At 30.1% G+C, this 17,585-nt stretch overlaps 1 protein-coding gene across 3 annotated transcripts in view; it reads right to left on the reverse strand.

Moving 5' to 3' along the window:
* Positions 1-17,585, reverse strand: part of LOC129961758 (coiled-coil domain-containing protein 13-like) — a 69,475-nt gene that overhangs the window by 25,937 nt on the left and 25,953 nt on the right. For all 3 annotated transcript variants that reach the window (XM_056075313.1, XM_056075312.1, XM_056075311.1), the window contains 3 exons: positions 13,416-13,592; positions 11,421-11,624; positions 6,566-6,633 (listed from right to left, as the gene is read on the reverse strand). In XM_056075313.1, coding sequence (XP_055931288.1) covers positions 6,566-6,633; positions 11,421-11,624; positions 13,416-13,592 — 449 coding nt within the window. The remainder of the gene's footprint in view (positions 1-6,565; positions 6,634-11,420; positions 11,625-13,415; positions 13,593-17,585) is intronic.

The following is a 17,585-nucleotide window of genomic DNA, read 5'->3' on the forward strand; positions in this document are numbered from 1 at the left end:
CGGAGTTTAACCCCCTTCTTCGCCAAGTTGCGATAACGCACCAAAGCTGGCAATCTTTATTATGCACTATAATTGAACATCTGCTTCTTTGCTTTTGAACATTTCGCAAGGCCGTTGTTTGCGATTTTTAAAAATTTCGCCAAGCAGGGGATAAAACTTCGGTCGTACCATTAAACATTTTACGCAATTCCAACTTTAATAGATTCTTCAGCAAAATATTTTAAAACTTCAAATTTTGATAGTCATATAATTCACTCATAATATTATAAAGGCCTTCAGTTATTGCGTGATATATATCTCTCTAATTTTCTGTTACCCCTCGTAGAAATTATGCTTTAAATTACAGTGTAAATGATTAATCTGCAATTAATATAATATTTTTTACTGAAACAAAGCATTTTTTTTAATAATATGATTACTGATAATAGAGTCACTGCGCGTTTAAACTTTATGGTCACTAAAGAATATCTTTCTTAATTTATGTAATATCTCAAGAATTTGTCAACAAAAATTTCTCAGATTCATCATGAACAGATCGATTCATTAACAATGTTTAATTTTAAATGCATCAAACACTAAGAAAATAAAATGAATCGTTTAAAATAATCGGTCGAAAACAGGTTTAAAAAAATCTACTTAAAAAACGATGTACTTAAAACTATAAGCATATACAAAAAATATATAACTAACATAAATACATTTTACTTACAAAAGCATGCAACTAACCTAAAAATAATTTAAATCGTCCGTTGGTTGTCATGCCAACAATCAGAACAATGCGCATGCGTGGATTTTCTTCGCCAGTTACGTCAACGCAAATGCGTAAATTTTTCTACGCCAGTTGGGGTAACGCTATGCAGATTAGACATTTTTAATTTCCTTTATTCTGTGTTATTTTAATTCAAAAGTACTTCAGAATGAATGTGAAACATGGATTAATTAGCAATGTTTAATTTTAAATGCATAAAACATTAAGAAAATAAACAGAATCGTTTGAAATAATCCGTCGAAAAATGTTAACCCTAGCCTAATTACTGTTGGGAGAAAAAAACAACTGATGCCTTACTTATTTGGCGATGGGGAAAATGGAAGATTTTTTTGGCGGAAAAGTTGGCGTTGGGAAAAATGAAAGATTTTTTTGGCGGGAAAGTTAGTTTTTAATTAATAATGGACTACCCCTAACATTTAGGGGGATGAAAAATAGATGTTGGCCGATTCTCATAGATACCGGATAAGCACAAAAAATTTCATCAAAATCGGTCAAGCCGTTACGGAGGAGTATGGCAACGAAAACTGTGACACGAGAATTTTATATATTAGATATTGAGCTTTACCGATTAATTTGTTTTAACAGAATTGCGATGATTATTTTGCTACATTGTGAGAATATAGATGCTTAAAAGGCTTGTGAAGAGAGTCACTATTGAAAAATGGATTGAAAAACTGATCATTAAATTTGAAATATCCTTGAATTGGGTGTGCTGTTAGCAACAGAACGAAAACGGATTTCGAATGAAAAAGAGGAAGAATCCCTCTTCCTATCGTTGACAGTGCGTGCGGTTTCCAATATTCTTCGACAAATACTCGAGTAGTATCTGGACAAGAAAGATTCGGCAACCATGCAAAAGTTCATGTGGAACAAAAGCATTCCTTTTGCTTGCTGGTTTCTAATAATAACCATTTACAGTGCAAGGCAGTGGAATAATTTGTCGTCATATGAGGTATAGTTTATTCTAGATGGAGCAGCGAATAGTCAGAACTGTCGCATATGGGATACTACTAGTTCCAACTTTGTGCATAGACAGCTTCTGCATTCTGATTACACTACTGTACAGTGAGATTTTACTACTGTTTCGGTTCCTGGCTCTTTTCTTTAAACAGCACACTCCCGAAGAACCTGTGGCGGTAACATCATAAGCCAGATAACAACTTCCGGATTACACTTTTGTCTAGTGGCTTCGTTACGCGGCTACGAACCCTAACGTTGCGAGTTCGAACCTCAACCTGCACATTGGTGACCCTGGTTCTGAAAACCACCGTATCCTTCATTCAGCTGTCGTGGCTCCATCTGCTGCAGCAACCACTCACACACGCTCGCCGTCGCCCGCCATAACACTTGGCGCGATAACAACGTTCGTCGCTCGCCACAACGCCTGGCGCGATAATCACGTTCGTCGCTCGCCACAACGCCTGGCGCGATAATCACGTTCGTCGCTCGCCATAACTGGCTCGATAAACTCTACCGACTGGGGACTATTGTGGTGGTAACATCATAAGCCGGATAACAACTTCCGGAGAAGAGTGTACACTTTTGTCTAGTGGCTTTGTTACGCGGCTACGAATCCTAACGTTGCAAGTTCGAACCTCAAACTTGCGCAAACCGAAAAGGTATTTCTTCACGGATACCCGGATATATGGCAGAAAGCCATTCCTTCCTTAATGGATGCGAATGTTTAGGGACTACTACCTTCATGCAAGATAGTGCAATATTCCATATTGCCAGACAAACAAAGGAACTATTTCGTGCTCACTTTGAAGTAGGACGAGTAATTTCAAAACACTTCCTTATTTCCTGGCCTCCTTGTTTTCCAAACTTGAATCCCTGTAATTTCATGTTGTAGGGATTCCTGAAATATCGCATAAATGGAGAAAGTATATACATTATGTCTGAAACGAATGCAAAAATAATGCACCATGTCTTTGGAATTCCTCAAGAAACACATTAAGCTACTATTGAACATACTTAACACTCTTTGGAGACGTTACTGGCGTAGTTGGAATATAACATTGAACAAAAGTTGCGATTAAATAAAATTTTGTGTAACAATTTTTTTTTATTTGTTCTTTATGCGCGCCTTTAAGCTTAATGATCAAAGTTTAAAGAATTAATTTTTATTGCAGATTTCTTTTTCCCAAGGTCAAAATAACGTATATACCCATATTAAACAAAATTCGTCAACCGTAATGATCCTTATGCAAGTCTTAGTAGGATCAATTTAATTATAACCACTCGTTGATGAATTTGATCCTTGATTTGATAAAGAGATGCAATTTTTGAGTGAAAACAATATTTCATTCAAGTTACGTTTTTCAGACATTATGTTCGCATGATTATGATGATGATATCGTGTCCGCGTTACAACGGAAAGGGGGGGGGGTGCAGTACCTTTTGAGAGTAAAGACTTCTGAGCACCCGAGGCCGAGACTGACTTCTAGCTCATATGAAGATGACACTCACCACTAGCTTGCACAACCCCTTTTTACAGGGAGGGGAGAGGGGGGCTCTTTCACACACCTCATAGATAGAACACAGTGAAGAACAACCATGCCCTAACCAGGACTCTAACCCTGGACACCCAGATCACGGGGAAGACGCAATACCACTAGGCCAGGAAGCGGCATTAAGTTCGCATGCATAACTTTTTGACGGATTCAGTCAAAAATTTGATAAATATCTACAATTTCGATATCAAAGCAACGTATAAAAAGTTAATATTCTAGTTCGTTGAGCCTTTCAGCTACTTTTATCACAATCAAAATTCCCTAGTTATTTCGAATTCTCATTAATAATTCCTTATTCTGCAGATACAGCAAAATTTCGAAATCGAAATTTTCTATAGCAACTGTAATTTTACCTTAAAAACAACACTGAACATTACATATTTCTGAGAAAATGAATATATTATTAACATGGTTTCAATAAGGAATAGGAATCGAGAAATGAAATTTCCGTTTGTAAAAGTATAGTTAATTTTTAAACAACTGAACAATTTAAATGAAGAAAAGGTGAAAATTTTGCCAACATTTATTTTAATTCAATTTAAAATCATGTATTTTTGATTTTTAAGACTCCCATGAGTTAACTAGGGCATCTTGTTTATAGGACAAATAATAACAATCATTAATCAACAGGATAAATGGAAAAGAATTACTTATCTCTGAAATTTACAAAATATATGCATTTAATATTTGCCATTTTGATAACATTTTTCCAATATTAAAAACAAAAACAAAAAAATTAGTAGTTTACAATATTTACAGGGAAGAAAAAATATATTCAAATAAAATAGGAAAATTAATTTGTGATATGTAAAAATAACATGCAAAATAAACATAAAAATATTCCTTTAAATGAAGACAATAAATAAATAGAAGCATAATGCAGCCATACATTACCATAAAAAGTATTTAAATACTAAGGAAAAAAAATCAAGATTTTTTTTAAGTAGATTTAAAACAGATAAATCAGAATTTAATTAAGTAACATTCTAATAAATGAAAAAGAAACTCTACATAATGAAACACTCATACTGTTTATGCATATTTTAACTAATTAGTTAATCAAAAAATGAAAAAAAGTAAATGAAAAGAAAAACAGAATACGTCTCATGGTGAAAAATACTGTTAATTCATGCATAGCAAATTTGTTTATTTAAAACGCGCATCAACTGGTAAGTGTAGCGACACTGATACAGCAATTCACGCGTGCAGGCCCATTGCATAACCACCTCTTTCGCCTGATCTTTCACGAAAATAATTGTTTCGTCTTTTATAACGGAACATAAACTGGGTTCTTAAAGAAACTGCGATGATTTATGAGCTATCTTTCAGAAGCGCTCGGACAGGAACACGGACATGCTTCTGACAGAGAAATATTTCAGGCTGTGATGCTTTCTTTCTTCTGAGTATTTTAACGGATGCATGCGAAATAGTCTGAGGCGTGTCTTCAATTTTTTTTTCTTCTGTTTCTTTATCCCCTATTCGAGGTTGTTATTATAGAAAGTTTTCTTCTACCGTTGTTGCGTGAGATCAAATTATGAGGTTACTCCACTCACGGCAAAGATAGGAAAATCGAAGGCGAGCTCATTTCTTTTTTTTACAGAAATTTTCGGTATTATTTTAAGCAAAGCATTAAAATAGGATGTATTTTAACATAATATAGTGACTACATAAATGAGAAAATCTGGAAAACAAATATCATGATTTCGATATTTCACTTTTGGAAATAATCGAAAATATTTATTCGTTTGAATTCAAGTTGGATAAATGGTATCGCATATTCATAGCAGTCGAACGAAAAAAAAAATTAAATTACAGCGTCTCCACGTGAAAGCATTCCATAAGAAATATCTTTACTGCGAGAATCACGCACAGCTGTTATTGATTTCATTCTATGTGGATTATTTAAGCTCTATCTGAGCACCGTTAGTGGTTTGCAGATGTCGTAATAGTAAGAGATCTTTTCCCATTCGGGAGCATTAAATTAACAGCTTAGTTAAAAAAAATAGAAACTGCGGTTTTTTTTTGGTGCACTATCATTTTACTAAATTGCCATATAAATCCAACGATCCAAGTGATCTTCTCTCAAATTTGTCATGTGCGTTTTCATAAAAAAAGTATAATTTACCCTATTCCTGCATAAAATGATATATCTAGTTGAAGGTCACGAATTTTATATTGTTAAGATTTTTATTTCTAATGTTCCTAAATCAGATTTCTTTGTTTTGTAATATAGTAACAAAAGTAATATCTATTCTGAAAAAAAAATTATGGCGAAAATTTACCATAGTCAGAATTGAAATTACCACATAACTAAAATTGTAGTCACAAGATCGCAAACCAAATTTAATTTAGTTTTAAGTCATTGAGTTTGTGAGTTGAGTTTGAGGTTTTTACATTATAAGGCATATATAACTTTTTACACGTTATAACGCATATGCAATTTCTGACCAACCAACGAGCAATCCCTTAACGAACTGTGCTCCAGAGTTTATATGTATCTACATTTCAGATGCTAAAGTATTTTTTCATTTGTCTATGACTTCCACGCTTTGTAAATAGCATGTTTATTTGTAATCGGACAGCCTGATAGACTTCCTCTTATTGAACTTCGTTCGAAATTTTATAGAAATTTCCCAATTCGGTATACTAAAACTCACCTGTCTAGCTCAACATATTTTTGAGTTAGCGTATTCACAGTCAGACAGTTATAATGCCAAAAATATATTTTTCTGATTCAAAGGGGGTCTGAAAGGAGGAGATTCGTCAAAGTCTTGAGTTCGAATATTGCAATGATTGCAATGCTTTGTATATTTCGTATACGGGAAAGTAAAACGCAAGCAACGCGATTTTGTAAACAGTGAAATTCTCCCTCTCTATCAGATTTAGCATTCTAATAAATAACATCTCGAAATCTTTTGAATGCCTTTTCAAACTTCGCAGAATCATTATTGGTGCTCATACTGAATTTCAATAACATGCCAAAGCAAATCAATTTGAATAACTTTCCCCTTACATAGGTAGCTAATATTAATAACTATCGATACTTGGTATAAGCCATTATTTTTGGATACCTTTAGACTGGTGCCGAATATTTTACAATTATATATACTATACATTTTCTTTTCAACAATAGATTTCAAACACCTTAGAACATTAATGCCAATTTTCCTGTCTTTTTTCATCCATCTGTATCAGGGACATACTAGACGCTGGAAAACTTCTCAATCATACCAAACATATCAAAAAATAGTTTTGCTGGAATGAATCAAATACTGATTCTTACATGTTTTCTGTGTCTTGTTTGGATGACTCCTTTGCATCGTCTTCTGTTGAAACAGGATTCAAATATTCCTGAAGAAGAAAGGTATTTAAATAAATTTGGAAAGAAATAGTAATAATACCAACTTCATTTATACTTTCTTTGAGGTTATATATTCAGCACTTTTCATTATATCACTGTTGCAAATCACTGTCAGATTTATCAATGTATATAGATGTTAAGGTAAATATTATTAATGCAGTGATTATGCATAATTACCAATAATTATTCATAATCACTACTAAAATTATTGGTGAATAAGAATATTCACCAATAATTTTGAATTACACATATCGCCAGTTTATTATATTTCTTTTAATATATATAAGGCTTCATAATCAATCATAACACCGGTATAGGAACATCAGACAGGGATTTAGGTATTTTTATGGCCCAATGCATTGGATATTACGAGGTCACACTATTTTAAAAAAATCACCAACTTATTTCACATTTTAATCAACTTGTTAATGATTTATTTCAAATTTTTACTTTTATTTTTTGGAAAATGCATATTTGTAATTATTATTATTATTCATAACTGCGCAACATTCACTTTTGTAATAATTATATTTAAGCCGACGCTTGGTGTTCATACAATAATAATATGATAATCTGATTAATAAATAATATGATTTTGACAAAGACTTAAAATTATATACTTATATTTTGTAATTCAAAGAATTCGTATTTTTTAAAAAATTTATTTATTAGGAAACTTGACTAATCATATTTTTTAATTGAACGTCTTGCGGCCACTTCTCAAACCAATAGTATTTGTCCTAACCAGTTCAATCGCAAATACGCAACAATATGAAAATATGAAAATGCTTTTTGAAGTTCGTATCGATTACGACTGAATTTTTTGATAAAATACTGCAAAATAAATTAGCATTTCTGTTACATGGAGGGTACGAGAAAGCGTGTTGAATCGTCTGTCTTTTCGAATTGTTGATAATTTTGTATGTGCCCAATTTAGGTATATGCTAATTCCGAAATCTACTGAAACGTCAAGATCTTCATACTGAGTTACTGCAGAAAAGTGAAGATTACATAGAAAGTCAGTGATAGCAGTTATTCTTAATATCAGAAGAAAACTGAAACTTCCGAAGTCTATCTTCAAGTTTTCAATAGCATAACCAAAAAAATGCATTTTTAATCAATTACGATATTTAAAATATCGACGGAAAACAAAATACAACAAACTGATGTTCGTGGTCTTTTAAATAAAACAATAAGACATCGCAAATGCAAAATTGATTTATTGATAATTAAATCAACTCATTTTACAGAACTGATTGACTGTTTCTAATTTTCGAAAGATTAATTAGTTCAGATATATAATTATCAAAAACAAAAATATATTAATGGAACAAATAACTATTCGAATATCAGACAAAGATTTCCAAAAATGAAATATACAGATTTAATGAATTTACTGAAACGTAATGAATTTTACATTAAAATATAACTAACACAATTTTTAAAAATTAATACACTAACATTTACGTACTTAATATATTTAAAATTACAGTCGTGTTAACTACGAAATCCATTTATTACTTTTATATTATTTCACTACTTGTATCTAGGTGTTTAGTTTATAATTTAATAAATAATGTAAATTTAAGATTCTGAAAATTTTAACTTACATTCTTACGTAATTTTAAAAGAAGAAAATTTAAAAAATAAAATAATTCTAACATTAATTAATTCTAACTAAATAAGAATTTAAAAGCATTGAAAATCGAAGTCTTTGTTCTAGAAACAGCATAAATTAGAAAATAAAGTAAATTTTGCATCTCACAAAAATTAGATATTCAAATAACTTAGATATTGAAAATGTCTTTTTCAATAGATATCTTTAGAAAGATAGTATATCTTGTGATTCTTTATGAGAATTCATCAAATAAAAAGCATAAAATGTCAAACTTCTCGAATTGCAGTTTTCTATAACCGTCAATAGTTCATTTGTATGCAAAAAGTTTACAGAATTTACAGTACGATCAATCATAAATCATTTCTTTTTACAATCTAACAAACAGTTTCTAATTATCTTCAATCTTTCAAATGATTCATTTTGTGTTATTTTTTAACAAAAAAAAATTTTGCGGCTCAATTTTTTAACAAAACAAATTTATAAAAGACTTACCATAATTTCTATATTTAATATAAGGCTATAAAATTTTCATTGAATGTCTAATACCTTTATTATGAACCAAGACCTTGTTTTTTTTAAAAAAAAGTCCTCTTAGGAAAAAAGTCGTTAAATCTGAAATTTTTTTTTATTGAAATAAAATTTGCATCACAATCTTGATAATTGTTAAGATTTTATTCTTGGGATTTGAAATGACTGACAAATATAAGGTTAAAAAAATTATCTGATAATTATCCACATTTTTGCCATGAAAGTCGATAAAAAAAATTTATTTAATTTTTTCTATATTAATACAAAAAATTTAGAATTATATGTCAGAGTATGATTTGTATCTTAAAATATGTATCTATAACTTTTATTGGGTTGTTTAAAAAATTAAAATCGATTATTATTTTTCAAAATTTAAGAAATTTTTTTAAAAATCGATTGCTTTTTACTTTCTGGTTTTACATCGCCTAATAAATTTTGTTTATAGCAGCTCAATAAAAGATATATTTTTGATTATTTAAAATATTTTTTTTAAAATTAAAACAAAGTATTTGCCTCCAAATTGGAGTCGTCGTCCGTTATTAAAGCAACAACAGTAGTACAAATGTACTTCTCTTTAACTAATTGTAATCGGTAGTTTCAATACAAGTCTCAAAGAAATAAAATTTTACTCAAATTCACAGCTGATTATTTTTTTACTACCATTCCTTGCTGAAGCTGAAATAAATAAGTGATTATATGTTGTATTCATCTATCGATCCTTGCTCCCACTTTTTTCGATAAAATAGATAAATACAAATGGATAGAGTATATTGGCCTATATCATTATCTTGGTTCATATCTCTCTTGTTTACGAATGGTTCGGAATTCTAGATAATTTTCGTTTTGAAATTCGGATTAAAACACGTTGTTTGTTTGTCTGTTTGTTTTGGTAAAATCGCTGCTCGCTCGTGTTCATTATTTCCCAAGTATTACAATGCGATCCTTTTATGTTCTCTCTATGATGCCAACTCTTTTCGCTCGCTCGCCGTATAATTATATGTTTCTCTTAATAATAAACGATAGAAACGCATTCGTTACTAAAATTAAAGTCAAATTACATTAATATTAATTTTTCAACAATTACTAAACAATAAATCATCAAATTTCTAAAATTAAAATTTTCTGGAAGCAGAAAGAGATTATGTATATGTTAGCAAGCGAAAATATGTAATTCTAAGATGTTTAAAATTCAAAATGAATTCACCCCCCCCCCCGCCCAATTTTGATAAGATATATTTCGTCAAAATTCATCGCTATAATTTCAATAACATTGAAATAATTGCTGAAGGTGGGTATTAATAAGATTAATAAACTATTGTCAATAAATTTTGATGAACTACATTTTATGATAAAAATATAACCCTATTTTGAACATAAGATTTTAAATTATCCTTGAGCAATAATGATAGAGCCTTATGAATGCTTATGTATTCATCAAAGCAGCGAAATTAATTGGCAATGAAATTCGGCGATGCTTCTTCATTCTGGTTAATTCTTATGAATGATTCTTTGCTCTAATTTCTCATTTTCGATTATAATAGAAACTACTCGAAATAATTTTTTTTGTATTGTCCAATTACAAAAATAGAGCATTTTCGCCGAGGCAAACATGGCAACAATCCGAAGATGCGAACTGTTGCCAAATGATTAATAAATTTTGCCTAATTTTGCGTCCAGATAAATGTTTATATTTTATATATCTTAATCTAACTTAAGTCTTAATTAATTTACTTATTTTTATCTTAATTTAAGCCATATTAATTTCATTCTAAAAGGGTTTCTTATTTTCTGATCCAATTACCACTTTTTATTTAATTAAATTAATTATACACTCGTTCTATAAAACTGTTGGTTTCACCACCTTCTAACACTCCGAGTGAAAGGATAAAATTCTTTAATGCTTATACATTCTGTTCAAGATAACTAAATTTCTCTTTTATAAGACTACAAGTGTCGAAGAAATCCCTATAAAAATATCTTAGTAAAATGACTGAGGGGATAAAGTTTTGTCTCTTCTGCTGTTGTGTCGCGAAGTAAACTGACATATCTTTTATGATCACTCCTTATACAAAGTATGCCTCCCGGGATAGAATAAAGCGAAGTTTTAAAATTTAAAAAGTTTCTTCTATTCGGCCACGATACTGCTAATATATATATATGTATGGGGATCTTCGTCTCCTGCTTGCTTTCAAAAAAAGGTAATTCCGTAATTTGAAAAATGGCAAAGAAAATAGAAAGCTATTCGTTAGTGTTACCACAAACAGTGTGTTTAAAAGTAGGATTTAAAAATAACAGTTTAGAACTCATTTGCTATTAATACGATTTTAATTAAATCTTTACATTTCCTTTTTTTTGTCACCATCTCATCCTGAAGTAAAATATAAATACTTACTACGTTGTAATAATAATTTTCGTTACATATTTCCAACAATACTGGGAAAACAAACCTCAAATGTCATTGATCAGGTGACTTATAAACTACCAATCACAAAGCGAATAAAACGCAACATGAATAGCAAGCTTATGATAAATAAAATTGTGAAATTTGTGATTTTTTTTTCAGTATAAACATTTGAAACAACTTTTACTACATATAAAATTCTACATACTTATTTGATGGAATTAAGTTACCTTTAATCCAATATTCAGAAACGATTCTAAATCTACAATCAACTGTTCATGATCTGCAAGAATTTCTTTGAAATTTCCAAACACAACATCATCGGCAGTCAATGCTTTATTCAGCTTTCCCATTTCTTCTTTGTACCTTTTGCTGTTCCTCTCGCCACGTTTCTTCTCTTTCTCAATAAGATTTTGTATCCAATTGTGAAGTTTCTTTTATAGAAAAAAATAATGAAGCAATTTGATAAAATATTTTACTACAAAAAAGAATTTGATTTGAAATATTTAGCTTCCAAAAGTGCGCTTTTTTCTTATCTATGCGAACATTAAAAACTGCAATTTTTTTTTAAATTGTGCTATCTTTCAACATGTATAATAAAAATTCAGATTTATTTTTGAAGGTAAACACGGTATTAAAAAACGTTTATTTTCTGTTTTTAGAAAGAAAAATGCATACAAATAGTGTTCTTCAATCACAAATGGATTATCAATACTTTCAAAACGAAGCTGGTAGACGTCAAAACTGTTTCAGAATTATCTACTAAAACAACCCATAGTATATGTTTCTAGATTTTATCAATAGTTTTCTCTAAGGCAACGGTATCGATAGGTACATTTTCAATTGAGGTTTTTGAAATTATGAATAATTTTAAACTTATAGATAATTTTCTTTTAGGCAATGCTATAGAATTTTCATGGCACTGGAACTATCTTGTGGCAGGCCAGTGGGGTTGTTATAACATAATACAACACTGCTCATGGATGTATTATTGTATCCCTAAATTCTAAAATGCAGCATAGTTTAAATTTGAAAAATGTGAATATGGAAAACCCTCTTAGAGAACATTTATAATTCAGCTGAACTATACTAGTCACAGACCACGATTACAACTCAAATATTTTCAAGACAGAACGACGATATTTAAAACAATACTACTTTTTAGATTTAAAATTTTAATTAAACAATTCATTTATGAAATATTAAATTTATAAATTTCATTTGTGCTTTCAAATATAAATTACATTCCACTTTACTATTTTTTCTAGAAATACAAAAAAAAGTTTCTCTAAAAATAAAAGTTTTGTCCCCATTAGCATACAATTCCGACATCCAATTTTAAGAACTATCTAGAAAAGTGCAAATAAAAAAGTACATCAGAAGGACTTCCATCTGAATTTCAGATATTTTACTTTAAAAACTTTTTTTTCCAAAGAAGTCTTTAAAAGAATGATTAAAACTTGAAAGCGGAAACTTGAATGAAAGACGATATTAGAAATCTTAATCTCTTCGATTTTTCTGTGCTCAAATAGAATTCTTTTTAATTAAGGATAGCTGGAAGCAAATACTATAATTAAAGTTTCGAAGAGCAATTATTGAAAGGATGATTGATAGTAAAATTCATCAAAATTTCGCGATATTAAAGAGCACACAAATCAGTGAGATATTTTCATCCTGAAAAACTTCATTTTTAGCCAATAAATTATATGATGAAATAATTAATCTGAGAATTCGAGTTCAAATTTTTTCTTCGAAGATAGAAAATTAAATTTAAATTCATCATACAAATGACTTACCAAAAGCTTAAATTCATTCAATTCTTCACTTTATCCAAGAAAGAAAATGTATTTATTCTAATATTTATTAAAATAGTTTTTCGAAATCAAATATTTTTCACGCATGAAATGAACAGAAAAATGAAGATGTTTCAATATCTGAATGAAATTAATTCAAAAGGGCTACTTCTTAATACAATATATTTAGATTTCAAAAATATATATACTATATCTTAAAGAAATCATTAACAATTAAACAATTTCGGAAAACTCTTTAATCTAATACTGCTGCTTCACAATACTTTTTAATAAATTTACCTCTATAAAAATTATTTAACCAGTTATTACATATACGTTTGGTATTCGACATTTTTTTTGTAACGATTAATAAAGAAGAAAGAAAAGCTCGCAATTAAATCAATCAAAAATAATTAATGAAAATAATCTTACATTTATTCTCTTCATATTTGCGGTATTCTTTTTCAAACAATCCAATAATTCGCTCTTTTTACTTTCAAGTAACAATTTATCCGAGGTCAAATCCGTATTGATGGAATATAATGTTGAGAGTTCCCTGTCAGTCCTAATGTATTCTTTTGTTTCGTGATCCAATTTCTTTTTAGAGTCCTTTAAAAAATACTGTATTTAATTAAAAACATAATATTTTTTATTAATAAAATAGAAAATATATAAGAAATAAACAATTGCAATTATCTTCTGTTTTTTTTTATATGTTATCTCAAAAATATATAGCAATATATTTTTAATTTAATGTTATTAAACTTAAATTTTTTACTTTTTTTGCTGCAAAAGTAGTATCGCGTTTAATGATTCTAAACATTTTAAAGAAAAACACATACTTTTACATCAAATAGTTTTCTTGTTTTAATATTCAACATCTTGATATGTTTTTGGATTCTAAGAATAATTAATAACACATAATTACTATTCGGATGAACAGCAGTTTTAATCTTTCAATTTGATATATACAAGGTGTTTATAAAGTCTCGGACCCATTTTGATGTTTAATAACTCATAAAATAATAAAGATATAAACACACTTATGGCATTTACTGATGGAATAACTCATATATTTTCTTTTTCAGGTTTGAATATTTTTACTTTTGTAAATATCGTCTGCGCGTGTGGTTAATTTCAGATAATTTCATTTTCCAGTCTAAATATCTGTACTTTTCTAAATATTGTCTGCTTATTAATTGCATTTTTCTCTCTTTTGTTTTTGGCAACTATTGCAATGTTATGTTTACTTTTTATGTGTTTGTTCTATGTAGTACTTTTGTATGTGATGTTTTATTCGAGCGGATATTGAGGAGAATGCATACACCACAAGAGAAAGCACAGATTTTATGGTGGTTCATAGAAATGAAATCGATAGTGCAAGCACAGAGAAATTTCAGAAGAATTTACCAAAAATATCCTCCATCCAAAAACAGCATCTTGTGGTGGAAAAAGAATTTTCTAGAAATTGGAAGTATCGAAGATAAGAAACGTTCCAGACGTCCTTGCACAAGTGATTTTGATGTTGAGCGTGTCAGAGAGACATTTTTACATAATCCTAGAATATCTGTGAGATCAGCGGCAACAGAATTGGATATGCCAATTTCGACGGTGTACAAGGTTATTAAGAAAAAATTAAGACTGCATGCATACAAAGTTCAAATTGTTCAAGTTTTGGAACCGAACGATAGGCCTAGGAGGATGGCCTTTGCAACAGATATGCTAAGGAGGATAGAAGATGCTGCTGATTTTCTGAAGAGCATAATGTTCTCCGATGAAGCCTCCTTTCATGTTTCTGGCATTGTTAATCGCCATAATGTGCGCAAATGGCTCTGTGGATGCCGACATGCTTGTCGCTACCTGGCGTGAAATTGACTATCGACTTGATATTCTCCGTGCGGCGAAGAGGGCACACGTAGAAGTTCATTGACAAGGGTCATGAAACTTTTTGAGTCTATTTAACCATTTTTGTTATTAATTTAAATCTATCTTTATTATTTTATGAGTTATTAAACATCAAAATGGGTCCGGGACTTTATAAACACCCTGTATATATGCCCAAAATTTTGTGCTAGAAAGAAGCAACAGATTTTGTTCTAAAACAAGTTCTGAACAGTTTTAGATCTAGAACAAAATTTTGTTCCCGAAAAAAGAAACAGTTCCAATTTTTGTTCGAGAACAATAAACAGATTCTTGGAAGGTAAAAAATAATGGAGTTTCTAAGTTGCTACCAACAGTTTTAAAAGATCCCCTTTTACTTTGCTCATTGTTATTGCGCCACCGAAACAAACGATACTCTCGACTCTATTTTCATTTAGGACGATTCCAAATGAAAATAGAGTGGCTTATCTCATAAGGCAAGTAGAATGAAGAGAATGTAAATATTCTACCCTTTGCTATTATCGTAAGCAAGGTTTCATAAATTACGTTTATCATTATCCTGCCATAAGTTAAGCACCTTGATTCATTGCATAATTTGATTCAATTTAAAATCATTACAACATTGACGTTGTATACAACACAACGTTGACTCAAAGACTACGATAGCATTTAAGATGGATTCAAATAATTTAAAAATTCTGTAGGATAGAAACAGTTAAATCTTCATCCACTATAATATCAATATGTGTTAGTATTGTTTGACGTATTTTAAAGAATAGTTTTATTTTGTTTCATTGATAATTTTCATTTTTGAGAGTTAAAATTAATAAGAGTTCAAAAATTACTGATTGGTATTTGAAATATCTTCAAATTTTTTTCAAAGAGAGTATATTGATACACAGAAATTAATTGAAGAAGAAATTAATTTTTTTTTTTTGGGGGGGGGGGATGATTCCCGATATCCAAGCTAAACAGTGTTTTGCGAAGTTGTTAAGGGAATACACGTAGTTTAGTTATATTAATGTCCCGTTTTAAAGCAACATTAGGGTTGTTTTAGGACCGACCTCGTAATTTTTAGCCGCGGTCAGATGACAAGGACGGCACCTGAGCTGGCATCCCTTTTCCAAACTCACACCACACCAGCTGGAGGACGTTTGGTCCACCCGATCTACTTACATGACGGTTCTTCGGTATAATCGGGTCTCGTAATTAAAGCCCTCGGGTTCCGATGCCGATAACTTTTCACCAGGCCACCGGGGGCCCCTACAAGAATTCGGGTATTAGGCATTAAAATTTTCCTTCTACTGTGGCAAAAAATATTTTACAGGATTTATAGTGTGGTACAAAATACGCAATATCTTATAATATTATAAAATACTATATAAAATGGTATAATATCACAAAAGATTGTACATCCTGGAACAGTTTATTGTGCTTGGACAAATTCCCTAAATTCCCAGATTTCAGTCATACACTGAAGTTCGTTTATTGGGGAGGGGGTTTAAAACAACAGGTAGAATTTGACAAAATTCATCTCATAATAGGACAATACATGCTCTCCTAATTATACCGCCTTTTCAAAAATCATTCAAAATTGATTGATGATTCAAAAACCCTTTTGTTTGGCATTGTATCCTTATCCCAAACGATGTTTACAAGTTTGTATGATAATTGCCTTATCAAATGATTTGCTTGTATTTATACAGAAATCTCAGTTTCAGCTAAATTCAAAGATGCTGAACTGTATTGTTCGAAATTCAGATAAGCAAGAATGCAATGTGAATTCGCCGAAATGCCAACAAGTAAAAAAATAAACATTTTTTTTTAAATTAAACATTTTGATTTGTGAATAATTTTGCTTAAATACTTTTGCTTTTGTTCGCATTTTGTGATCCGTAATCGCATTCTTAAAAGTTTTAGAAGCAAAGAGATCCAATATTTATATTCCAATATTTAATGTATTCAGATTTGATAATACAATAGTAACAGTAGACAGAAAAAAAATGATTCTAGGAACTGCTATGTTAAAGGGTCACAAATCAGTAAGTATAAAATACAAAAACAATAAATGGAATGTTCAGCTGATGCGCTTTAAAAAGTTTAATTTTAAAGCATGTGCAATAAAATAGTTTTACAACGCAATAAAAATTGGCAAATTTATAATAAAGAACAATATATTGCACAATGAAATTGTTACCTCCTTATTGTTCTTATTTCTTGAGAAACAATGAAAGTCCTTCAGATATGTTAAATTTTATTTTATTTATTTACGTATTTTATTTTAACTCTCCAATCAAAAGGAATAGTAAACAAAAACACAAAGTATGAAAAAATGTAGTTATAAAATAAGCTTTGGCAAGAATTCGGCATTTTTATTGAATCTCCCTAATGAGGGTAGTTGCGATTAATCCCTGATATACGATTAATAATATCCGAAAGTCGAATTTGTGTTTTAGACGAGTTTTTCTCTAAGAAAAAGAAACAAAAATTTGATATAGAACCACATTTGTAGTCACAAAATTCCACTCCGAATTTGATATATTTTTGTCATTGTATTTTTGAGTTACTCGTATTTGCATGTTTCAGAAAATACAGATCGATAGATTGTCAATACCTTATTGGATTTGATTCAAAATTTGATATGTGTCTACATTATAGATGGTAAATACATGTATCGAATTTTCCGAATTTTATCAATTTAGCTTTCTTCATTTTGTACTT

Source organism: Argiope bruennichi, chromosome 2 (genome assembly GCF_947563725.1).
Source record: "Argiope bruennichi chromosome 2, qqArgBrue1.1, whole genome shotgun sequence".
Classification (NCBI taxonomy): Eukaryota; Metazoa; Arthropoda; class Arachnida; order Araneae; family Araneidae; genus Argiope; species Argiope bruennichi.